Below are 25,676 nucleotides of genomic sequence, written 5' to 3'. Positions count from 1 at the left end.
GTAATTATCCTGATGCTCACCCTCAGCTGGTGGAGCTACCAGTTGGTATGGTTACTAACGCTCTAGCGCCACCATTCATCCGTGGGAGAAGCTGTCACTGTAGGGATATCGAACCAGATAATGTTTCATGTATGTGAAGTTACTGTATATCACGTTACCTGCAAGTAACGTAAGAGCTTTGGATTTCGTGTTAGAATCTGACCGATATCAGATTTTTAGGACTGATATTTGGAGATTTCAAAATCCTGTTTCCCTGAAATTTGTTAGGTGTAGTCAGCACTAAAATATTATGACACTTGAATTTAAAAATAAAGTTCCTTTATGGTTACAACAAGTTTGTGTGCGCATGTGTGTTGTCAACAGGAAAGTTGTAGAGTGCCCCCTGATGGAGAAACTATGCAGCATCGTTAAATTGTTGGATGGTGTTATTTCCTCGTCTTTTTAAAAAAAAATTCTATTTATCACTTGTTGTAAATACCTTTATCGATAATACTGATGATATCAACCGATAATCTGTTGATCCATATACTGGTCGGGCTCTATTTTTGTATTAAAATAATCATTTAATTTTCACCTCTGTATTAAAGGACTACTGTAAAGCGGCTCATTGTCTCTGGTCCACCAGTGCATTACCCAACTGAACACCTTAAACCTGCTTTTCAAACTTCTCATCCCCAGTCCCTGTGACGCTGCTTGTCTGTCCTGCCTCGATAGGATCTCGAGGCTTTCAGCAGCCACATGGGCCTCGGCCAGGAGGGACAGGCAAACAAGCAGTGCCAGAGGAGAAAAAGAGGGAAAGAGATAGCCCAGGTATCTGCCAATCCTCTGTATGTATGTGTGTATGTGTCAGGGAGGAACCAAAGGATTATCCCATGGGAGTTAAATGAAGCCTGTCCAAAACAGGGAGACTCTGGCGAGGTCTTTAAACGCCTTCTGTTGACTGTAGCTGCTGTGTCAAAAAGCTGGCAGTGAGCCAGCAGGTTTAAAGTACAGCAGGAAACTCTATAGGCTTGATGATATAGTGCTGTTTACAGTCGCAGACAAGGATCCATCTTCGCCAGCCAGTCTGCCTTCCTCTGCTTTGGTTTTTTTTTTCTTTTTCATAGCTTTGCGTTTGGAGCCGCCCCCTCACCTGCCGCTGAGAGCACTGATCGTTTGCATATGGAGAGACATGATTTTTCTGCCATGTTTTCGGCCCACATTTCATTCTGCCTCATGAGTTGCAGGGGTCTTTTGGAAGTAGCTTAAACGGTGGTAACATCAGTTGATGCTTGGATATGTGATTCAGGAACAGATTGTTTAATTTTGTGGCTTGAAATTGCAATTTATTTTCAGAGAACTCAGCCAGAAATCAAGGTTTAAATCCCCTGAGCTTCATTAATCTTTCTTTGCTCCCCTTTGTGTTTATTCTTGTCTTTGTTTTCTCCTTCTGGGAGCTCAACTTTTAACCCGGTGTTTTGACCCAAAGTATCTCGCTAACTTTCTTTTTAGGGTTCCAAGGCTTGTTTTCTGCGGGACATCCCCTTCTCGGCTATCTACTTCCCTTGCTACGCCCACACCAAGGCTTACCTCACTGAGGAGGATGGAAGAATAGGGCCAGCCAGGATGCTGTTTGCCGGAGCTCTGGCAGGTAAAGTACGTCCATCCCCTGGAGCCTTTACACTTCAAAATAAAAGGAAGGACAAACTAGTATAAAATTTAGAGGTAAAAAGTAGTTTGTATATAAGATCAGAGGCTAGAGTGCTTGAATTAAAATAGAAAGCATTGATTTTATATGTGCTTTTGCTGTATGTGCATTTTAATATATTTTAATCACTGTCTACCACTGTCAAATGAAGAGTGTCTAATGTCTGACCCCTGCACATGTGGTGTACCTCCAAACAGATCTGCATCTATATGTATATGTATTGCATAGTAAGCACTTACTGGCACACATTTTATGCATGCACACATGTAAAAATGGTCAAGATGACCTGCTGAAGTTCAGATTGAGCATTAGTGTTTCAGAAACTGTTGATCTGCAGGGATTTTCTCACACAGCCCTCTCTTTTACAGAGAATGGTCTGAAAAAGAGTAAATATCCAGTGAGCGTCAGTTTTCTGGGTGAAAATATCTTGTTGATGTCAGAGGTCAAAGGAGGAGGGACAGACAGTTTTCAGCTGATAGGAATGTGACGACAACTCAAAGTATGCAGATAAATAACCACACTGTGTGCCACTCCTATCAGAGGACAATATACAATGTGATTACATATTACACACATACACACGTGTATGCTATATGATTCAAAAAAGGTTGCCTGGTTTGATGAGCTTTGATTTCTGTTATGACATTCAGACTGTAGGGTCAGAATTTGGCATAAGCAGCATGAAAGCATGGATCTATGCAGCTTTCTAACAGTCCGTGCTGCTGGTGTTGATTTAATAGTGTGGGGAATATTTTTGGCACATCTTAGTCGCCTTAGTGGCAGTTCAGCGTTGTTTAAACACCACAGCCTACCTGAGCGATCCTATCACTTTACAACTACAGTGTACATACATATTCTCAGGCTGCTTCCAGCAGGATAACACACCATGTCACAAAGCTCAGATCATCTCAAACTGGTTTATTGAACATTGCAGTGAGTTCACTGTACTCAAATGACCTCCACAGCCACCAGATCTCGAGCCACCAGGGCACCTTTGGGATGTGGTGAAACTATTTCCAGCACCTTGTTGACTCTAAGCCGTAGAGTCATCTACTTAACGTAAGGTCAGTGGTTTGACCCCTGGGTCCTCCAGGAGGTGAAAGTACACTCAGGCAGATTACTGTGCGTGTTGAGGTATCCACGGGCAAGATGGCAGCCATCATTGTGTGCATCAGAGTGTGAGGGTGTGCAGCTAAAGTGCTGTGTGTGTGGGAATCTAGAAAATGGCTATGTAAGTGTACCTAATAAATTGGCTGGTGAGTGTATATATTTATATTGTATAAATATGTACTGCAGTTTCTGTAAAGTTGTAAAACAGCACTGTTGGATCGCCCCTTGTTACACCACCATTATAACCGGCCATGTTACAGTACAGCATACATTTTTATTACCTGCCATTACCCATTACTGTTTGGATCTCAGATGGTATGTTTTATGCAAGTTCTCTGCAGGTCATTTGTTTAGTCTACACAGTCCCATGTTGCATTTTAATAGCTTAGCCTTTTAGTGTTTGCCCCTGGCTTGAAAACCAGTGCTTTGGCTTATAAAGTGACTGACCATTCCAAGCGAGCCCGAAAGGCTAAAAGCTTTGCCCCCGATGCGACGTGCACAGCCCTGACATTTATGAAATAAAATCTTTGGCCGTTTCGAACAAAGTGCGAGAGCAGGTTTCGCTCTGCTCTTGCTTCAGACGTCCGCGAGCCCGCAGTAACAGTAGCAGAGCTCGGAGTTTGGGAGCCAGGCAGCCTTTGACCGCAGGCTCCATGGCGGTAGCTGCTAATTAGAGCTCAGTGATTGGGGACTGGGGTTTCTGGAGCTGTGCTGTAGGGAAGCGCCTCGGTTGCCAGCCAACCGGGCCGGGATGAAGGCTTTCCAGTCGTCATATACTGTACACGCATGCACATGCACAAAGATGGTCGCGCGTACTGCTCTGTTAAAGAAGCAGGGTGAACAGTCCCGTCCTGCCTGTAGGAGAACTGGAACAGCAAAACAATCAGTTATGATTTAAGAGCTTTATCCATTGCATAAAAAGATGATTTAACCAAAGAAAGGCTTAAATATTTGATTTATCCTTAATAACAGCTCTGCCAAGTTCAAAAGCTTTACAGCATTGGCATGAACGGCTGACTATTTATTTTGAATCCTCAGATGTGTCAGCAGCACTCTCTTTTTGATGCAAGGCAACATGGAAAAAAATCATAAATCCTGCCTCGCTTCCAACTTTTACTTTCTCACCGCAAGACTGGCAGCCACGGCTCACAGACTGAAACGAGCCTCATGACTTCTTTATTTTTTTCATTGCTTTGACGCATTTATCATCCTTCTTTCACATATATTTATCAGCGGTTGCAGCATTCTGGCAATTAGTGTTTTACAGTCAGCACAGGAAATTGAATTACACGCTCAGTTTGTACAGCATTATTTAGCTAGGCATTACTCTGGTCTGTGAAGAATGTAGCGTGGACATCTCCAGCTCGCGTTAGCTCCGAATGGGATAAATATTGGAGGGAGGGGATTTTTGGCCGAGCTGTGGGGGTGTAAGAAATATCCACTCGCTTGTTTTGTCACTGTGAAATATGGCGGGAATATTAATTGTTTCCCGGCAGAAAATTGAATGTTTTACTTGAACCTTGCTTTGGACACCAGGTCAGCAACCGCTCACAGTCAGCGCTGTCTCAAAAGCCACTTTGGTGCATCAACATCGATAAGACAGCCTGCTCTCAGTTTGCACTTGATTGGAGTCAAGTTGGCAGGTTGTCTCTCTGTGATAATACGGCAATTAACTGTGACAAATGTAGCAAAATTAGCAAATCTGTTGCTGTCTGCTTACATATAAAGGCACACCGACTAATTACATTCAGACTCCACCCAGAACCTCAGAGAATTAAAACAGAAATTTACAAATTTGTTTGCAACCAGTTGGCTTGAGCCCCCTACTGCAAAGAGACACAGTGCAGATGATTTGCACTTATCAACCCAGACTGACTCAGATTGATTGCAGCGTGTTGTTGGCAATCTGGCAGCAGTTATTTGCAAACATTTGCCCATCTACCTGAGAGTGACTGCAGTCAGTCTGAGTCAGGCTGCGATGGTTTGGAGACAGGTTGCCTCCAACCTGTCTTCTCTTGCAGTCAGCTGGTTGCTACAACTAATTTCTTTTTCTAACCAAGGTTTATTTTTACTCTAGTCTGACTGAGCCATTAAGACTAAGTAAAAAAGGTGAAGATCATTTCAAATATTTGGAAAATACGCAGATTCTTCCAGAGGAAGGAAGTGAAGAGAAAGTGTGAGGCGTCATTGTCTCAAAACAAAGACAGAGAAAACAGTCAGGCACACAGTATGCGACTAAGGCCTAAAGTTGCTTTTAGTTGGTGAAAATTATTCATGTTTTTATGTCAGGAGATTCTTTTAGCTCCCACAGTTGTTAGATATGTTAGCAAGTTACTGTAGATAGCTAAAGCACTTGCAAATATAATGATTTTTCTCGTGACTTTTAAAGCTTGGAAACATTCCCGTTTTACATAAGTGGCACACAGCCACAGGTCTTGAGGTTAGAGAAGTCCACTGCAGTTTTCTCGTTTTCCTGCTTCACGTCCTTTATCCTGTTGCTCATGTGTGCAGCTACGCAAAAACACTTCTTTGCGTTTGTTGTTGTTTTGCAGCCCATGAGCTCTGTCTGTCTCTAATGCTTGCAGATTTCTTTTTTAAGTGAGATGGCACAGAAGGGACCAAGAACCAGATCACAGCTAGTGGGATATTTGGTTTGGGAGCAGGGTGTTCTTCTAATTCCAGAAGTAATGCTTTAGCAGACATGGCTGCAAAGTAAAGCACAAGATTCAGCTGCTCTCAAAATCCAGTCTAGTTATGACTGTAAAAGTGAAGAGCAGTGTCTCACTGATCCTTTCGGGGTCAGGTTTCAGGATTTAGTGAATGTGAATATAAAACCAGTCATGTTTTTCAAAGCTTAAACAGTTAAACTTTGCAGACTTTATATTATATAACATTATATAGTTGATTTGCAATGATTTTTTTGTTTGTTTTTGTTTTCTTTCCATAAAACATGGCAGTATGGTTTCTTGAACATCCCTAGTAGCAGGTAATAAAATTTCAGGGAGGGCTGGGGCCCCCTGTAGCTACACCTCTGCTGTTTCTATGCAATTTTCATGTCGATCCCATACTGTGTGGGGGATTTGGTTTGATTACATTTTGTAGAGATAAAGATGCTGTCATCATGGTTTATCTTTTTTTAAATTTTGGATAAAGTTCTGTTTCAGCATCTGTATATCAAGACTCTTTTTATTCTGTCAAATGATTTTAAAAGTTTAAAGTTTACCTTTATCTGAATTAAAGGTCTCAGGATAGTCAGTTTTATGTGTGTGTAGATATGTATATACACATATGTATTCAGACGTCTTGCCTGCTCCCCTCCTCTCCTCTCTGCTCCTCTCCTCAGTTCAGTGCAGGTGGTCAGTCTCCACTGGGTGCCAGTCGGCTACCTAATGCCGAGTTGATCAGGCTTGCTGAATAGCTCGTTTTGCCGTTACAAAAACCAAGAAGTCAGAGTAAATCGTCAAGAGGGCAGTTGATGGTAATGACCGAGCCATCAATGATTGGGCCCATTCATGAGTGAAGTGGCTGGAGTGGGGGCCTTGCAGTCACTCCCTTCAGTCAGCCAGTCACTTTGAGCGGCACACGGGGCACAGTGTGCATTTCTCTCATTACCGTCCATTGTCTGGCCTCTTTCAAACGGCTGTAGGAAAAGTGGGAGAGAGAGGAAAGGAAGAAAAAAGGTAGAGATTAAATAATGGCCTGGATTGGTTGATGGTGAAGTGATAGGAGCTGGCCCCTACTTGTGTATAGTGTATGTATGCTGCAGACATACTGCAAGATGGTAAAGATCCAAGATGACGTGTTTCAGAAAGGGGAACAAAGACGGCTAAAAATCCACTCGATGAGATGCGGTTTCAAAGATATGCAAGATTTCAATAAATCGCTGATGGCTGCTTTCTGCACATCATCTCATTTGTTTGGGCCTGATTTTGGATTTTGTGCGCTCTGTTTAGAATCAAACACGTTCCGACCTTTTAGAAAGCTCTCGAGTTCTTTCTGCAGGCATGCCGGCCGCCTCTCTGGTGACCCCGGCAGACGTGATCAAGACACGGTTACAGGTGGCGGCGCGTGCTGGCCAGACCACCTACAGCGGCCTGATGGACTGCTTCTGGAAGATTCTCAGAGAAGAGGGGCCCCGCGCTTTCTGGAAAGGAGCTGGAGGTACGCTCATGGAGTCAAACACAATTACAACACAATTCTTGTAATAGATTTACATTGATTTGATCATAAGACATAAAGCATAAACAGACACTTTCACTCTCCTTGCGTCTCAGAGATGATTTTGGCCAAACCAACTGACCAATCTGGTTCTGCGTTTGTGTAAATTGCGTCTTTATTAATTAAAATAAACACATTTCTCCACTGCAGCTCGAGTGTTTCGTTCTTCGCCTCAGTTTGGGGTGACACTGGTGACCTATGAACTCCTGCAGCGCTGGTTTTATATCGACTTTGGAGGACCGTAAGTATCTTCAACCGCACAGAAACAATAACAAGCCTTTTTCTTCCTGAATGCAAGCACACAGTGATGTCACACAGTCCCTCTGACAGTTTCCTCAAATACACAAGTTTTGTTAGCACCCATTTGACCTCAGCGTGTCGTTTCCCCACTCCTGGGACTCAAAGAGCCTCATCCTCCTCTCATGAAGGTCACTGTCAAGAATAATTCACTCCTTCACTCTAAACCCCGTTGGGGAACTTGGGTTGCCTCCTTTTAATGGACAGCAGACACCGCGATGCACATGCACGCATCGGTCGGACGGCTCATTCGTTTTCCATGTAGCGCCCTCTCTCCCCGCTCGCTCACAGCGACACAAAATCAGCTGCAGATCCAGTGAAAACTCGCTGCGGTTTGGACCCGAGCAGATCCTTTTCTTGCTGTCTGTGTTGGCAGCGATTCACAGAGCACGGCGTGAAATCTTTGAGGGATTTGATTTAGTTCTGCTCTCAGGGAGAACCGTTGAGCCGTTCCGCTTTTGACTTTCTATTAAGATTGTTTATTTCTGTGGCGAACAGCGTTTCGAATGATAATATTAATTTAAGATTTAATAATGATGATAATAAAACCCCTGTGCGTTAACAGTTTGCAGTGTTTATGTTGTTGAACAGTTCCCTCCGTTCTCCTCGTCTCTACCTCTTTTTTTGCTCCTCTCTCTCTCTCATCATGTCCCTCACTTTCTCCTCCATCTCTCTCTCTCCACACACCACAGAAAGCCGGCTGGCTCCGAGCCCACCCCCAAGTCTCGGATCAGCCTGCCGGCGCCCAACCCCGACCACATCGGAGGCTTCAGGTTGGCCGTGGCCACATTCGCTGGCATCGAGAGCAAGTTTGGACTCCATCTCCCACGCTACACGGTGCCGACGGCAGCGGCCCCTTCCAACGTGAGCACCCCCTGAACCTCCACGGGTGTGTGTTTGAGGGGGGGAGCTGAAGTGTTTTTCATACGTAAAGCACCGAGAAACTATCAGGTCCATTTAGTTTTCACAGTATTTGAAGTTATTTTGTTCTAATTATTGTATAAAAGCATCTATATGCGATCTCACCGATTAGCAAAGTGTGTAATTGCTACAGGGCTCACGCAGTGTTTGTTTCACAGTGTTGTGTTATACTAGTTAGGTTTACACTCCAAACTCGTACACAGTATGCACACAGCAGCAGAAGGGCTTGCACAAATACACTTGAACACTTTCTTTAAATGTCGGTGGCTACTTACTGTTGCAGCTTTTTCCAGTGTCTTCCTTTTGTGTTGCTTTATAACCAAAAGCACATTAATCACATGATCATAAAACCAGCTACACACAAAAAATACAGTAAATGTGGCACTTCTGTATATATTAGAAATCCAGACATATTTTCATGTGTGCGTCTGTTTTGATTGAGTTGCTCTTTTCAACTGTGTGTCGATTTATGGTCGAATGAATCCAGAAGAATACGACCAGAGAAAGAAGTTTTGAATGTAAAAGGCGCGGCGTTAACGTTGTGACCGTACATAATGTTCACCGCTGTCAAGATGTTTGGGTTCAGGTCTAAATGTATGCAGATGTGGAAATATATGAAGGAGTGCGTGTGCCATGGCTCTGTATTTAAACTTGTACGGTGCAGAGACTGTAGGAGCTACATGTGGTGTGTAATAATTGTGCCTTACTGAACGTATGGCAGCAACATGTGTGGTCGGAGTAAAGAGACACTTGTATTAGTAAGTATGGTGGAGGTTTTATTTGCAGTACTACTTCCTGGTTGGAGGTGGAAATGAAAGCAACACAGCGGCTCCTGGGCTCTGCTTTAATAGTCAACATTAGCAGGCTGAACAGCAATCACTCTGAATTACAATATACCTCTTATTAATCGTCACAGTTCATTAAATAATATACAGTTGAAGCTGTCACTGAGTACAGAGGACCACTCGATTCAGCTTCTGACGCATCGACTCGAACACTGACATAAAGCAGCTCCATGTGTGATAACCTCGCTCCATGTTAACCCCACATTTCTGCATCTGGAATATTTTGGGAATGCGTTGCATGCAGGCTTACTACAGACAAAAAGAAGCACAACATAAAGTGAACATGGAAACGAAACATGACTAGTCTATGAAACCTGCTCCATTATTATTATTTTTTTACAGTAGTGCGAAGCATTGTTACAGTACACACACCTCCATAAGGCTAACAGACTGCTGCTCTTTATATACTGGAGGCTCACGAGTTGCAAGCGACGCATCACCTGAAGTCGTTGGACGAATAAATAACAACAAATCGGTACAATTTGATTTTAGAAATGCAAAAGTACAATAAAAAACAAACAAGAGAGGAACATAAACGTGGAGAAACAAAACCCAAAGTGAGTGAGAAGCACATGCTACATTGACACCAGCAGAAGCACACCAGGTCTCTGGATCCGCCCACTTTGGTTTTGGAGTCTTTCTTTTCTATGAAGCCAGCTCCATAGGCCCCTCCTCCTCGCCGTCAGCACGGTTAGCACGAATCTCCATCAGCGTACGGGCAAAGCGCGCCCAGTCGTCCGTGTGGGCCACCGAAAGCTGTAAAAACCACACAGGTACACGGTGTGAGGGAAATCGCGTACATCACTATACGGGTACCACAGCATGACTTAATAACGGAAGGAAATGAGCAATAAATCTGTCTGTGCTGACATCAGATCCTGGTACTGATGCTGGAACAGCGGCCGTGCCAACATAGAGGACTCCCACAGAGAATCCACGCTTCTCCCGGTTCCAGATTTTTCCACAAGGAAAAACGATGTCATAAAATCCCATAAATTCCTGGCAGATTACTTTTAGCATGAACAAGCAACATGAGATAAAGCAGTTGTTCTCCGTGATCATTTTCCAGAGTTTAACCGCGTGTCTGTAAGTATGGTAAACAGATGTTCGGTGTTTCGGTGTCTGAGAAGCTTTCATATTCTCTTCAGTTGTTTTAACACTGGACAGGTGACATCTGCTCATCGGTTGTGATGGAGCCAGAGATGACCACAGATCGACCTTTAACCAGCTCGGCAACCACTTGCTGTCAGGTGCCATCTGCAAAAAATTTACAAAGCTATTGCTCTGCAAATACACAGCAGTTCACATTAACTTCTCACATTCAGCCTGCACCCACAACCCCACAGATCTGAAACCAATTCCTCCACAAACATTGACGTAGTTGATGCAGGGCTTAATTTAACTACAACGTGACACACGAGCTCAGCAACCTTGCTTTTATATAGGAATAGAACCACAATACAACCAGCTGGCAACCAGTTGAGTCGAGTCCCCTACTGCAAAGAGAGGAGTTGCAGTCATCAGTGCAAGCTTATATAAACGTGTTGGTGATCTAAAATAAGACAATTATTATTACAAGCCTGTCACTTGCTCAGAGTCACTGCAGTCAGTCTGAGACGACCTGTGTGGTTATTTGCAGAAAGGCTCCCTCACACCAGGCAACCTGTACAACTGCTTAATGATCCAAAGTAGTTCCCAGAAAATCAATGCGATCACTAATTCTTCCTAGTAGCAAAGAAATTCACATCCGAGCTCTAAAGGCAAAGTCATCAATGAAATCACATGGATTCAATATTCGGGGCCATAAATGTTTTCCATAATTTCATTGATAGTTCATTTAATTGCTGCTGAGACATCAAATTGGTCAATCAGATACTGTCACTGGAAGCACGGCCTATGATGCTGATCTATGATAGCAACGCTTCTGTACTCACAGCCAAAGCCGTGACATCACCACATCAGCATCATACTGACCAAAAAGGTAAAAATAATCATTGCAAACAGAGTATTCAGAGCAGTCTGAAGCCTGTGTTTGTATAAGCATTCAGAACAGAACTATGAGCGTCACAGGTTCACTTTGGTGTTTGATAAGAGAACATGAGGCCAGTATGAGATGTCAAACTGTGTTTTATTCCTCATAAAGTGTCTTGCTAGAGTTGTGCACAGCAGGAGTCAGAGTGAGTGGGACTGAAGTCGCCACCCAAGATGCCTGCAACCGCTTTGCCTGCCCAGGCTGTAATTAATCAGGAACCAGGAAGAGGGAGACAGCCATTTTGAACCACCCCCCAAGGGGCTGGGCTGGCCACAGCGGGGGGCTCTGGCAGATCGTTGTGTACTTGGTGCCTGAGTGACTTCAGCGTTAGCAGCAAGACAAGAGGCTCAGAAACACGGCTGGCTGGGCTGAAGTCAGGTTTTTAAACAGCAGCAGCTTCAAAATGCTTCATGCTGAGGAACATGATCTGGAAAAACAGAGCAATACCAGTAAGGTCCTAATAAAAACTGCTCTAATCTCTGATGACACAGTTTTTTCTCATTTGTACTCAGTAAAATAAAACAGAAATAACAGTATTTGGTATTTTACTGCACTGGAAAACTCTAAAGGGCTGCTCTAAGTCCCAGGACCACAGCTCTCTGGATGAAACTGCTGGCCATCTCTTTTTTTCACATGCTGTTCCCAGTTATAGCTGTATGGGGGAGTTTGTAGTGACTTTAATACCCACAATACATACACACACACACACACACACACACACACACACACACACACACACACACACACACAAACTCTTAGCTTGTTGGAGTCATAAAACCTTTCAGCCCCGCTCGCTCTTATTGATGACTCTCATGGTTACCATGAACTCAGCATGGAGTCCACCAGCTCAGCCCCTCTCCAGTTTACCACACAACAAAAAAAAAAAGATGCTAAAATTAGCCGAGCGGCTAGGCTAGGCTGCACTCACTTGGGATCCTAACCAGAGCTCTCTAAACATGAGAGAACATACGGGCTGGCCGCTTTGTGGTGACAGCAGTGTCACGTGGAGGCCGTTTCACATGAAAGAGATGGGGCACAAAAATATCAAACGTTTCCACTGCAGGAACCTTTTTGAGGGGGTTTAACAAAGCAGGGAGAAAGATCTAAATAAAGGTCTAGGGAAATTACTTAACCCCTCACCCCCCTGCTTATGGTTGCTTACGGGTTGCTGCTTTCTTTGTGGGTGGAGCTTGCAGGACCACACATCGCCAAGCAGGATTTTAACCATCTAAACTGTTTGTTTTTAAAATTATGGGTAGATTTACTAACACTGGCCTCTGCCTCCTTAAAAACATAAACTAAATGAGGGATGGTTAAAGGCGTGTTTGTGCACTGGTCCTACAGGGATCCAATGTTGTTGCTGTGTACATTCACAAGAGGGCAGTGTCCAGAATACGCAGAGTAACCAGTACTGTTGACTGCTCTGGTCGTTTAGCTTCGCTAAGCTTAGCTTCAAATGCAAACTTGTTGTGTGACAAATAACACACTGAACACACTTTTGTGTTCAGAATGTCCCTGTCAAAAAATGCAGATCTGTTTATTTGCATACATAAAATTTGAAAAACCAAGAAATTCCAGCCGCTGGGAACGACCGTAATAAGAATAGGTGTGTTTTACACATCAAGTGTGTAAAACAATGAAAACTGTCTACTGTGTTTCTCTTTCTTCTCTCTGTACTCTCATATTGTTCTCATCCAGTTCAAGGAAATGTGTTAATTGGTTGCTAATTATTCACTAATCTGACACAAATGTGGAACCATGAATTCCACTTCAGTGACTCAATTTGTAGAAACACAGAACAAAAGATGGGCGGAGCTACTGTGATGTCACCCATTGGTAACGCCTTGCTGAAATGAGTGGCTACACATGACTCAGGTGTTCACTGAGGTCAAGTCCAGGCTACATCAAATCTTTGTCTACAGTAGAGTCTACAAGGACTAAAGACAGACTTCATGCTAACTTACCAAATGCGACTCACGGCAGCGCTACAGAGCACCTAAGTTCAGCTGATCAGCTGATCAATGTTTTACTGAATCATCGTCTCATCTTCCACTCTCAGGTTTGCAGACAGTGCACAGGAATTTGGAAAGTACTCAAATTTCCAGAGAACAGGCAAAGAAAGGATTTTTGATTCAATGTCATTAGCTCAGTATTTCCAATGTATATAGTTTTAATGGCACATTTAATGCCGTCTTGTGTTCTAAACACTGATCTGATGTAAACGTCAGTTTTATCTCCAAAATCAACTTTTTGGTTTGAAGGTCGCAGAGACATCCGGAGAGTGTGAATGTTTCTTTTCACTCAGATGAACCTAGTGGGGGCTTTATACACTGAAGAACGAGACCTAAATAGATGAATTATTTGTATGTGCAGGTTTTACTGAAAAAAAAAACAACCTTATTTCTACTGTTACACAATAATGTCAGTGGCTCAAACACACATGAATCACAGCATAAGCAAGTATATATTTATAAAATGATGATTAAAGTTTTTTCACCACATGATGGGTTTTTGTTTAGAATTAAAGTGAAAAAGAGGTGTTTGTGATGAGCTTTAACTATTATCCATTTAAAAAGATCAGTAAGTTAAATTTCAGGCACTAAAAAAAAATCGCTCTATGTGGCAATAAACTTTGGTCATTGCAGTTCACTCAAGCTTTTGGCACCTAGGTGGTAATTAAATCTTGACTGTTTGAAAACTAAACCCACGAGAACTCCTGGCTCCGTGCACCACGGCACTCAAAGTGAATTAAAAAAATGAACTCAGCAGACTTTTTGTAAAAGCCCAGAGAGCACACTGCCAAAATTTTAACATCATATGAGAAACAACCGAGTGTAATATTTCTGGAAATGCTACGATTATTACTCTGTAATCATTATCCTGCACTTTTTTTAGGTTGCCACAAATATTCTATAAATGTCTTAATTAAGTAACGTGTAAGCACATGTCAGCTATACAGTTAATTCGAGTACCTCTCCTGTATCGTAGATCCAAACTCGACCCTCCGAGTCGCCCACAGCCACCTCCTTCCCTCCTGAAGACCAGCGGACTCTGTTGAGTGCTGAAGCTCCCTCAATGGTCACGCTGGCAGTGGGTACCTGGCAGGCAAAGAGTTCAAACAAACCCACACCGTTAAACAACAAATCAAACAGTTCACGGATAACTGAGTGTAAAATGTGGTGTGTAAACACGTAGGTGTGTCTGCTATCCCCGAGTTGGTCTTGGTTATGTTCCTGATCATCAAAATTAATGCTGCTCGAGGTTTAACACTGCAAGCGACCAAAACCTCCCGATGTTCACTCATGAAAAAATCTTTTTAAAAAAGGAGGTGGTTAAGGTCAGGTTAGGATATGATTGGTGTGCTGGTAAACTCTGACATCACAATGTGATTGGTCAGTTGCAATGTTGAACTTTGGACCAACGTTAGTTTTGACGATCCAGGATCGACACCAGCACGGGGATATCGGATCGTGCTTTTGTGGTAAGGAACAGGCCGAATCAACAGGAAACAAATAAACAGCAATATGGAAACGTGAGTGTTAAACAGAGCACTTAACAAAAAGCTTCTGTTACAGCTGCTGTTTGTGTTTGGGAATTTTATTCCTCAAAAAAGAAAAAAAAAGTCAATGAGTGACTTTGTAATTTAGTCTTAAATTCCTCTCATATTCCTTTGATTTTAAAGGAAAATACAGTGAAGTAAACATTTAGGCATAAATCATGCCTCTCGGCCCTCATTTTTTACGACCATAATCGCTGTTTAAACGATTCCCTTTATAGTTTATTGGTAAATGGAAGCATTATACCATTATGGTCAAATTTAGCAAATTTACTATTTATAAAGGGCCACTTTATCCAGCTATACGAGACGGTAAGAAAAACAAAGCTGTCAAATTACAACTTGTAGACACAACAGGATATTTACAGTGTAATAACTCACTTTGCTGTTGTGGGTGAACAGCAGTGCTCACACTGCACCTTCAGAACCCCCTGAAGCCACGTGCACAGTCTACATGAACTGCTCCTGACATGCGGCAGGCGAGTCTGACATATGTCACCGGTGGAGACAGAGGCCTTGGCATCATGTCGCCTCACACACAGAGCTTCTGCGTATTTGAAAGCAGCGCTAACCGCATGCTGCACGAGCGGATCCGAACTGAGCGCTCTAAATTGGTTGTGCATGCGTGCGCGTACGTGTGCGCACTGGAAATGAGAACCAGGCGCACCGCGCAAGCTCTGTTAATGTCGTTATGCCTGTGTGTTTTTAATATGACGATAACAATGGAAGCCTGTTGCTATTAGACTGCGCGCGAGGCAGTGTGCGCGCATGTGTTCGATACATCCGCCTGTGTGTGTGTGTGTGTGTGTGTCTGAGCAAATGTTTCTCATAAAGCACATTGTTAGTCGAGTTAGGCCGCCGATAATGAACTCTTCCTCTGTCTGTGAAAAGGCTGCTGTTGAGGGAAGCCTGGGAAACTTGTCATCTGCGCTGCAGAGGGAGGGAGGACTCTCAGCTACCGATGGACCCGGCTGAGAGTAACGGGCTTAGCAGATGAAGAGATGCGACACCAAATCCAATTTTATTTATGTACGTAGACTGAAGAAAATGAGACGCTGAGAGTGAAAGAACATTATGAGAGAGGATGGAGAGTAGGTGTTGTCTCCATGGAAACCAAAAGAGAAGGAGAAAGGAGGATCCTTTTATCTCTACTTTTACCCGAGTGATCAAAGGTTTGGTGTCCACTCTGCTCCCAGAGTTGTAACAAAGTATGATTTTAAGAAATGTGGATTCTGCTTCTTAGCTCGACAGTTTGATGCTCATCTGTCCATTAAATATGAGGCTGCAGCCATGACAGTTAGCTTAGATTAAAGGTACAGTCAGTAAATTTGCGATGTTACATAATAAGGAAAAAGGGACACTGTACTCTGAAATATACACTGAATAGTTTGTAATTACATCTTCCAACAAACTAATGTTCAGAAACGTATAATTAATCCATTAAAAATACATAGGAGTGGCTTTGCGGTTTGTGGAAACCGCCATGTTCTCCCACCATATTTGAATACAGTAGCTGGGAAGGACATCTCCCTTTTGACTAACAGCGTTATAAATATGTGGCTAGAGACTGGCCACATACATGGACTCCATATGTGGAGGCTGTGGAGAAAAAGTAGTCGTGGCTATTCGTGTCCATGGAAGGACATTTGAATTTGTGCCTGCGTCTTCAGAGCAAAGATTCGAAGGATCATACGTATGGTTTATTATCAGAGGAGGAGGGAAAGGAAAGAGACAACGCTACCAACATCTCAAGCCTCATCTCCTGAACTCTAACACACAAAAACGTGCATAAATAGGCTGATTTATTCCTGACATTATCCCGGTTACTTATTGTCAGCAGATTACACATGCGACCCTCCCGTCTCCGGACAGCTGACAACAACAATAGCTGGTTATAAGCTAACATTATAGCTAACATCCCAGCTAATGTTAGGCTGAAGTGTCCTAGAAATCACACTTTCCCTCTAATAAACAGTTTGATTACATTACCTCAAGCATCAGAATCAAGCTAACAGCAGCAAAAACAGCAGCGCTACCAACACTTTGGCACATCCTCAACATCTCCGAATCATTGTCATCATTCAGAAGTGAGCTTCACTGACTCACTGACCTATATCGGATTCCTTTCAAAAGGTTTTACAGCATCTTCCTGAGAAATAAAGATTTAATGTTTTTGACCTTTGTTGGCTGACTAATACATGTTTGTCCTATAGCAGACATCGGAGCTAGGATTATGCACATAACTGGTAAGAAAACAGACCTCAGGTGACTTCAATCTGCAATTTACCTGTACCAGAATATATCCCAACCATAAGCACTGTAAACATCAATGGCAATATTGGCCCAGAATTTCAGTCAATGCGTCCCTACTTTTACACTGTATCTTATTGTACATGTGTGTTAAAACAAAACAAAAAAAACCCTGATTCCACTTTTTGTAAGTGTGTGCGACCTTTAAAAGAAAAATAAGCTGTGTTTTTATTTTGCTCACTGTATAACACTGTCTGCAAACTGTTTAATACTATGACGTGTCCTCCAGTGGCCTTAAATGCACTCGTCTTAAAATAACTGCTTGCCCCACAGCCTTGCGAAACTCAACCCCTGGTCTGAAGTTTCTTTTTTTTTTATCATTATTATTATTTTCATGGAACTGTGGACTGAGGGCTGGGGCTTTGCTCATGGTCTCCGGCACATCTGTGTTCCCCTTCGAAGGGACACTGTGTGGGAGGATGATGGGACGGGGTTTGTGGGGTCCTGAGGTTCCCTGAACATTGGAGAGAGGTTGTAGAAATGTTAGCGGGATGGCTGGGTGGGAGCTGGGATAAGGAGATGTCAAAGTCTGATTTAAAGCAAGGTCTGTGGGAAACGCCCACGGGGGAATCTGGAATTGTGTGTGTGTTGGGAGGGATGTGGAGGGACTGGTGGTGGAGGGGTTGATGGGAGGGAAAAGTCTTGGATGTTTGGTTGTGTGGTTCGGGCTGAGGCCCAGCAACAGGCCCTGAGGACACCAAACACACGCACATCAACACACAAAGAGATGACACACAAACCACACCCATCACGGCCTGTATTAGCTACATTCACACACACGCACACACATACAGAGTATGCACACACCTCAGTGTCATTGTTGAGGTTCCACAGGTCCAGGCGGCCCATGCCATCCACGGCAGCAAACATGGCAGGGTGCACGGGCGACCACATGACATCATACACATAATCGGCGTTGTCTTCAAACGAGTACAGAGGCTTGTTGTGCTGAAAGAGAGGAGGAAAAAAAGAGGATATCTGTGCGAGCGTGTATGAGTGACATGGTGTGAAAAAAAAAGAAGAAGAAGCAGAGAAAACGCGGAGAGCGACGGATTACAGCGGATGACATACCAGAGAGAGAGGGAAAAGGAATTGAGAGAGGGAGTGAGGGAGCTTCAGACAGAGTGGCGCTGCCTCAGCCTTGGGGCCTGTCTGGGTGCAGAGCCTAATTAAAAAGCCTAGCACATTCACACAGCGCCATAAAACCGCTGGGAGAGATGAAAGAGAAGGCCTCTCCACAAGGTGTACTGTAACCTCAACACAACAGCTGTGAGAGAGAAACAGAGACAGAAAAATAGGAGGAGGAGGCGGGATGGACAATGGTGCACAGGAAGGTGTGTGTTTGTGTGTGTGTGTCCTTGCAGGTGTGCAAGGAGAACCTGACTGATAATGGTTTAAACCAACTATTTAACACTGAAACTAAATCTAACAGAGAGATCTATATGTTATTTATGTGCTCAGAGGCATCGTTTTACACTTCCGAAACAAATCTGTCATTCCTCGTCTGGTAGACAAACTCATCCCATTATACTGACCTAAACAATTATGTGTTTGTGACGTTGCGTCTCCATAAAGTCCTCGTGACAAAGTCAGAGGTCAGAGAACAGATGCAGTCAGCTCTCGCACCGGCGTCCTCCCTTACTGTGCATGTTTGGTTTTGTGGTGCATGCACTGCACTATGCAGGACAACACAGCTGCCTACAATGAGAGCTGATTGAACTTTGACCTTGAACTACACTAACCTCTGGGAGAAAGACCAGTTGGTGAAGGCTACTGCTTGTGCTGCAGTTTACTCACACTAGGGGCAGTTGTCTCAGTCCATGCCTGATCACAAATGCCTCTCCCTCTCCATGCCCGTGCTGCCAGTACGCTCTTTAACTCTCAGTAATTTCCTCTTCACTGTCTTTCCTTCATCCTTAACGTAAAGAAGCATCTCAACTCCTCCGTCTGTTTTTCCAACACACACTTCATTATGATGTAACAGTACAGGGAGTGCAGAATTATTAGGCAAATGAGTATTTTGTCCACATCATCCTCTTCATGCATGTTGTCTTACTCCAAGCTGTATAGGCTCGAAAGCCTACTACCAATTAGAGATGGACCGATCCGATATTACGTATCGGTATCGGTCCGATACTGACCTAAATTACTGGATCGGATATCGGAGAAAAATAAAAAATGTAATCCGATCCATTAAATATCACGAAAGCACCTCACAAAACTTGCAACACGCCGTAACTCGCCTCAGAACGTCGGAGCAGTATGCATCATGTGATAGAGCAGCTGTGGCATGCGGGACCTGTGGTCTGGATAGCATGTGGAGCTTCGCTAGCAACCTGGCATTTCATCTCCGACAAAGTTATCCCCGAGAGAAGTAAAGCAAGTGTGTAAGTCCATCTCTGAATGTTTGTAAAGCATTCCCACGTTAAGCTTAACGAGCGACTGCCTCTCTCTCTCCGGCTGCTACTTCAATCGTGAAACTGCTAATGATCAGCTGATCGGCTTTTCTGTCGTGAGTCTCTCTTGTTTGTTTTTGGTCCACTTTGCGCCAGAAAGAGCAAACCAGCGGCTGAACAACAGCAGCACGTTTAAGCTTGATAAGCTGTTGTTAGAATTTATTTAATATTTCTTTCTACACCAGGATCTTTTTCTACGTAGCTGACGGCTGGTAACTGTGCAGGGGCGGATCTAGCAAAGTTTAGCCAGGGGGGCCGATAGGGCATTAACTGGGAAAAGGGGGCACAAAGACATACTTTTCTTTCTTATTCTCATTTAAAATGTCTAGCTTTTAATAAATAATTATCTGACACCCAAAGTTTTAATTTGATGTAAAATGAATAGAAGTCAATTACTGTATATAGTGACTATTAAGTCTAATATATATACCCTAGTAAGCTATAGTACATTTTCCTTTGGGAAGGTACCATCTGTGCAGTCTGCAATTTTGTTGAAGAAAGATGTTGAATCTATTTAATATTTCTTGAAAAATAATTGATTTCTGTGCATTTTTTTTCACACTGCATCAAATTAAGGTTGATTACGTTGATTAAGCATCATGAGGTGGAGCGTGAGGGGTGGTTCCCTATTTTTTATTTATTTATTTTTGTTGTTGCTGGGAGTTGGAACCCTATTAGTTAGGTTGCTTAATATTTACGCTAAGTACTCTTTAAAATACCAGAATAGGGAGGATGGTGTAGGTCTAAGTTTATTAGATTGATCAGTATTGCTGAACTATGAAATATTTTTTTTGTATACAGGTATAACAGAATAGCTTTAGTGTAGTTGTTGTTTTAAACTTGAGTATGAACTTGCAGACTTGCAAAATGCAGCAAGATATTTTAAAAAACAGTTTTGTTGATTAAAAAACACTATATCGGATTCATATCGGTATCGGCAGATATCCAAATTTATGATATCGGTATCGGTATCGGACATAAAAAAGTGGTATCGTGCCATCTCTACTACCAATTAAGCATATTAGGTGATGTGCATCTCTGTAATGAGAAGGGGTGTGGTCTAATGACATCAACACCCTATATCAGGTGTGCATAATTATTAGGCAACGTCCTTTCCTTTGGCAAAACGGGTCAAAAGAAGGACTTGACAGGCTCAGAAAAGTCAAAAATAGTGAGATATCTTGCAGAGGGATGCAGCAGTCTCAAAATGGCAAAGCTTCTGAAGCGTGATCGTCGAACAATCAAGCGTTTCATTCAAAATAGTCAACAGGGTCACAAGAAGCATGTGGAAAAACTAAGGCGCAAAATAACTGCCCATGAACTGAGAAAAGTCAAGCGTGCAGCTGCCAAGATGCCACTTGCCACCAGTTTGGCCATATTTCAGAGCTGCAACATCACTGGAGTGCCCAAAAGCACAAGGTGTGCAATACTCAGAGACATGGCCAAGGTAAGAAAGGCTGAAAGACGACCACCACTGAACAAGACACACAAGCTGAAACGTCAAGACTGGGCCAAGAAATATCTCAAGACTGGTTTTTCTAAGGTTTTATGGACTGATGAAATGAGAGTGAGTCTTGATGGGCCAGATGGATGGGCCTGTGGCTGGATTGGTAAAGGGCAGAGAGCTCCAGTCCGACTCAGACGCCAGCAAGGTGGAGGTGGAGTACTGGTTTGGGCTGGTATCATCAAAGATGAGCTTGTGGGGCCTTTTCGGGTTGAGGATGGAGTCAAGCTCAACTCCCAGTCCTACTGCCAGTTTCTGGAAGACACCTTCTTCAAGCAGTGGTACAGGAAGAAGTCTGCATCCTTCAAGAAAAACATGATTTTCATGCAGGACAATGCTCCATCACACGCGTCCAAGTACTCCACAGCGTGGCTGGCAAGAAAGGGTATAAAAGAAGAAAAACTAATGACATGGTCACCTTGTTCACCTGATCTGAACCCCATTGAGAACCTGTGGTCCATCATCAAATGTGAGATTTACAAGGAGGGAAAACAGTACACCTCTCTGAACAGTGTCTGGGAGGCTGTGGTTGCTGCTGCACGCAATGTTGATGGTGAACAGATCAAAACACTGACAGAATCCATGGATGGCAGGCTTTTGAGTGTCCTTGCAAAGAAAGGTGGCTATATTGGTCGCTGATTTGTTTTTGTTTTGTTTTTGAATGTCAGAAATGTATATTTGTGAATGTGGAGATGTTATATTGGTCTCACTGGTAAAAATAAATAATTGAAATGGGTATATATTTGTTTTTTGTTAAGCTGCCTAATAATTATGCACAGTAATAGTCACCTGCACACACAGATATCCCCCTAAAATAGCTAAAACTAAAAACAAACTACAAACTACTTCCAAAAACATTCAGCTTTGATATTAATGAGTTTTTTGGGTTCATTGAGAACATGGTTGTTGTTCAATAATAAAATTATTCCTCAAAAATACAACTTGCCTAATAATTCTGCACTCCCTGTATATGCCCAGAGTCCACTTCATCAAGCGGGCCTGGGCTCAGCAAAATTAGCTGTGTCCAAACATCATACACAGACACTATACTAGTCAAACAAACTGGACTTTGGGGGTCAAATTACTCGGGCACAGAACAAATTCCCACACCAGACAGGTTCCCACACCTTTCTGTGATATAAAAAAGGTCACGATCTTTTGCTGATCAAAAACTCAGATATGTAATACAAACCCCATGTGTCCCACATAGGGTCAGTACAGCTTAATATGTGTGTTAAAAAAAAAAAAACCTTTTCCCAAGCTGACTGTTAAGATTCAAGAAGCATACAAACTACATTCCTTGCAGGTAGAGTGGGAGGAGTGGAAGAGAGGAGACAGGCTGGCTAGAACAGCAAATGAAAGAATGCAGTCTCTCCCTTTCTCTCTCATTCCTGCTCCTTTCTCTCCATCACCTTTACTCCCTCACTCTACGGCAGATCTGAGAGCGCGCACTCGCATACACTCGCACACAAACACAAACAAACTGAGCCAAGCCAATTTCAAGGCTCGATTGAACCTGTTTTCCAGCCGGCAGGATGACAGCAGAGGTCATTTTTCTCCATCTCGCAGTTCCAGCGTTCGATCGAAGTCGTACCTGTTTATGTTCTCTCTCTCTCGCTTACTTGTTCTTATTTTCGGGGTTTTATGACAGCCGGTTACACTGCACGTGTGATTTTATCGAGATAATCAGTCTTGAAGCAAAACACCTCTGTTTCCCATTCAAGGTAACTTTCTGAAATTTGTCCTATGTGTCATTTGGCCGTGACTCAAAGTAATGAATAAACCTGGAAGACAAAATAAGATGAATAAAGCCCTCTCGGTATTATACTGGGTACTCATAATGTAAACTACTATTTTGTCTATATCTACCAATTTTAAGGAAGATAATTTAGGTGAATAAGTCTTTAAACTAATCTTTAAATGAAGCTTAATCCTTGTGGCGCCACACATGAAGTAACTGGATGTCATTATCTTTTCTGTGCTGAAAAGCTGCAGAGCCTTGACAAGCCTGAAAACCAACACTGAAAAACTGGGCACTGATATTTAGCATCACAGTGAAGCAATGACAAAAAATGAGAACCTAATGCAAGTTTAGCATTCAATCATTTGGATATCGTTGCCAAAAATGCAGGCACCACCTTGGCATTAATAATAAAATATCAAATTGCATTAACTGTCTCGGAAATCAAAATGTCAAGGAGGAAGCCGTTCTCTCAGAAAACATCTCATCACGCAGCCATCCATAGGGATCCAAAACACTCATCTCAGCAGCAGCCAGTCATATAATTTCACCGCTTCTATCCTCGCTGCATTTGCATCTCAAAAATCGCACTAGTTTGATAGTTTTAATAAACATGCGCCCCAAGGGAATGGAGATGCTGTCCTTAAATGAGAAATTCTTCCTTCATGCGCTGTGCTGCAAGATCCCAACCAAAACGTTTTTTCTCCTGACATACGCTTGACCATGTCATGGTCAAGATGACCTGCTAAAATTCAAAGTGAGCACAACTGTCTCAACTGGGTTTGCAGAGGATGGTCTGAAAAAGAGAAAGTATTCAGTGAGCAGCAGTTCTGTGAGTGAAAATGGCTTGTTGATGGCAGTGGTCAGTGGAGAATGGCCAGACTGCTTTGAGCTGATAGGAAGGAACGATGTGTCGCAAAGCTTGAACTTAACGCTGCACTCAAAAGACCTTTGGGATGTGGTGACATGGGAGATTCATATCATGGATGTGCAGACACAAATTTGTCGTAACTGCGTGGTGCTGTCATGTCAGTATAGACCAAAATGTCTCAGGGCGTTTCCAGCAGTGTTTTGAAACAATGCCACAAAGAATTAAGACAGTTTTGAAGGTAAAAGGGGGTCAAACCTGGTGGTAACAAGCTGTAACTAATGAAGTGACGAGTCAGCGTATCTACAGATGTTCACCTGAAATATTATAAACGCTCGCTAACAATCATCTGACCCGACAGGGACGCAGGCCTTTGATTACCTTCTTAAGAACAGCAACAGTGGAGTAATTGTGCTCCATCCAATCATTTCATAGATGCTGGTTTTGGGGTCAAGCGTGCAAGGTGGTTCAAGTTATGCACAATCATAAACCCACTCCCAGCGGTCGCGACATCTTCACACTCTGGCCGACTCAGAATGGTTTCACTAACCACAATATTTGCACCGCTGAGTGTAAAAACATACGCAGACGTCTGTAGGACGGCCTTTTTGAACCGTGAGGGCAAACGCACGTGAATGCAGAGGAAATTTGCTGCAAACGTGCATGCGCGCGTGTGTTCAAAACAGTTTGTGATGCTTATGATTGGAGGGCTGAAGGCAAACCTCAAGGGGATTTTAGGCAAGCAAAGGCAGCTTGCTTAAGGTGTACCATGAGGCATGTGTGGTGTGTCTGTATTTACACACACACACACACACGCACACTCAGGTATTCCTCCTGCCCACACACAAATATGGGTTATGTGGGATAAGAGACAGACACACATTCCTGTGGTGACCCTCAAAGGAAAGGGAATTCCCAAATCCTGAAAAATAACACACTCTTCTGATGAAAATCCACAGAAATGTTTTAATATGTGTCACGGGACCCGCTGCACAAGACTTATGGACTGGCTGCATGCTAACATGGGCTAAAAGTCATCAGAGTGCTTTATTGGCTGTCACAGCCAAGAATGAAAACTGTAACTGGATCCTGCATAAAGCTGATATGCAATATGAATTATGTATTTTTACTACACCAAGGAGGTATGCCTCTGATTTTGGGCTGTACACGATATCACCCTATGCATGTATGTATCATGATAACCTCTGTAATTCAAAATTAGCATAAATTTTTACTACTAACCATTAACTGATTAATAGTAAAAACTGATTGTCACATTTTCTTTTGTTATTTGCACCTCAGCTTTAATTCATATTCCTAATATCAATCTTCTTTTAACCTCTTGGATCGTTCAGGCCTCAGATAGCCTTCATCAGGAACACACACACACGTTTAAAACGTTTCATTTTAATGCTGACCCTGACTACTCTCACCTTACCGCTTTTTGTGATTACATTCAGCAAGCCATTTATCAGCTAAGGTCTCGTAAACAACCAGTCTGTGATGCCCTGGCAACCACTGGTCATTAAGGAAAAACATATTCCCTGACTGGTTAGTGAGAAGTGAAATTGGTTGCAAAAAGCTTTGGATTGCGAGTGTTTGTAGAGAAGTTGGTGTCTTCCATGCAAATTACAGGCAACTGTAACAATTTGCTAGCTATCTCTACTATTTATACAATCAGCTAGCAAATTCAGTCACTAGCCATAAGCTAGTAGCCAGAAACATTGCCTAAGATAACAATTTCCAACAATCATTCATAATAATAATTCTAGCTAGCTAATTAAGCTATTATCCATCATGTTTCTGGCTTTATTGTTAGTGAATGACATCCCAACTCACCCATTAGTTCCAGTACTTCTACTACTAGCGATAACTTTAGCTAGCTAATGTAACCTTATTTTCATTTTTTGACCATTAGCAGTTTTAATTATTCATACCCTCAAATTTATACATTGTACATTTCTACAGCTTTACTGTTTCTAATCAAGCCACTCATCATAATCATATTTAAATTCTACTTAACATTTTTCATATTAGTTGTGGCTAATTGTTCCATTTACCCTGTGGTTACTACATGAGTATCCATTTCCTACACCTTTCTGTGCAATATGTCATATACACCTAAGCCAAA

The 25,676-nt window shown here is 42.8% G+C and overlaps 2 protein-coding genes across 24 annotated transcripts in view; one reads left to right on the top strand and one right to left on the bottom strand.

Annotated features, from left to right (window-relative positions):
- The window catches only part of slc25a13 (solute carrier family 25 member 13), a 55,238-nt gene extending 46,243 nt beyond the window's left edge, over window positions 1-8,995 (top strand). For all 4 annotated transcript variants that reach the window (XM_026155361.2, XM_026155362.2, XM_026155364.2 and 1 more), the window contains 4 exons: window positions 1,492-1,630; window positions 6,800-6,958; window positions 7,166-7,256; window positions 8,005-8,995. In XM_026155361.2, the coding sequence (XP_026011146.1) occupies window positions 1,492-1,630; window positions 6,800-6,958; window positions 7,166-7,256; window positions 8,005-8,191 (576 nt within the window). In that variant the 3' untranslated portion in view covers window positions 8,192-8,995. The remainder of the gene's footprint in view (window positions 1-1,491; window positions 1,631-6,799; window positions 6,959-7,165; window positions 7,257-8,004) is intronic.
- The window catches only part of dync1i1a (dynein cytoplasmic 1 intermediate chain 1a), a 66,754-nt gene continuing 50,066 nt past the window's right edge, over window positions 8,989-25,676 (bottom strand). For 18 of the 20 annotated variants that reach the window (XR_013904541.1, XR_013904543.1, XM_026155370.2 and 15 more), the window contains 3 exons: window positions 17,784-17,924; window positions 14,083-14,208; window positions 8,989-9,834 (listed from right to left, as the gene is read on the bottom strand). Coding sequence is in view for 17 of the 20 variants with exons in the window: in XM_026155370.2 (XP_026011155.2) it covers window positions 9,724-9,834; window positions 14,083-14,208; window positions 17,784-17,924 (378 nt within the window). In the remaining 3 variants the exon portion in view is untranslated. Of the gene's footprint in view, window positions 9,835-11,187; window positions 11,538-14,082; window positions 14,209-17,783; window positions 17,925-25,676 lie in introns of those variants that run through there. The other 2 variants (XM_080296058.1, XR_013904542.1) reach the window with 2 other exon arrangements.

Source organism: Astatotilapia calliptera, chromosome 22 (assembly GCF_964374335.1).
Source record: "Astatotilapia calliptera chromosome 22, fAstCal68.1, whole genome shotgun sequence".
In the NCBI taxonomy this organism is placed as follows: Eukaryota; Metazoa; Chordata; class Actinopteri; order Cichliformes; family Cichlidae; genus Astatotilapia; species Astatotilapia calliptera.
This window is presented reverse-complemented; position numbering and strand designations above follow the sequence as displayed.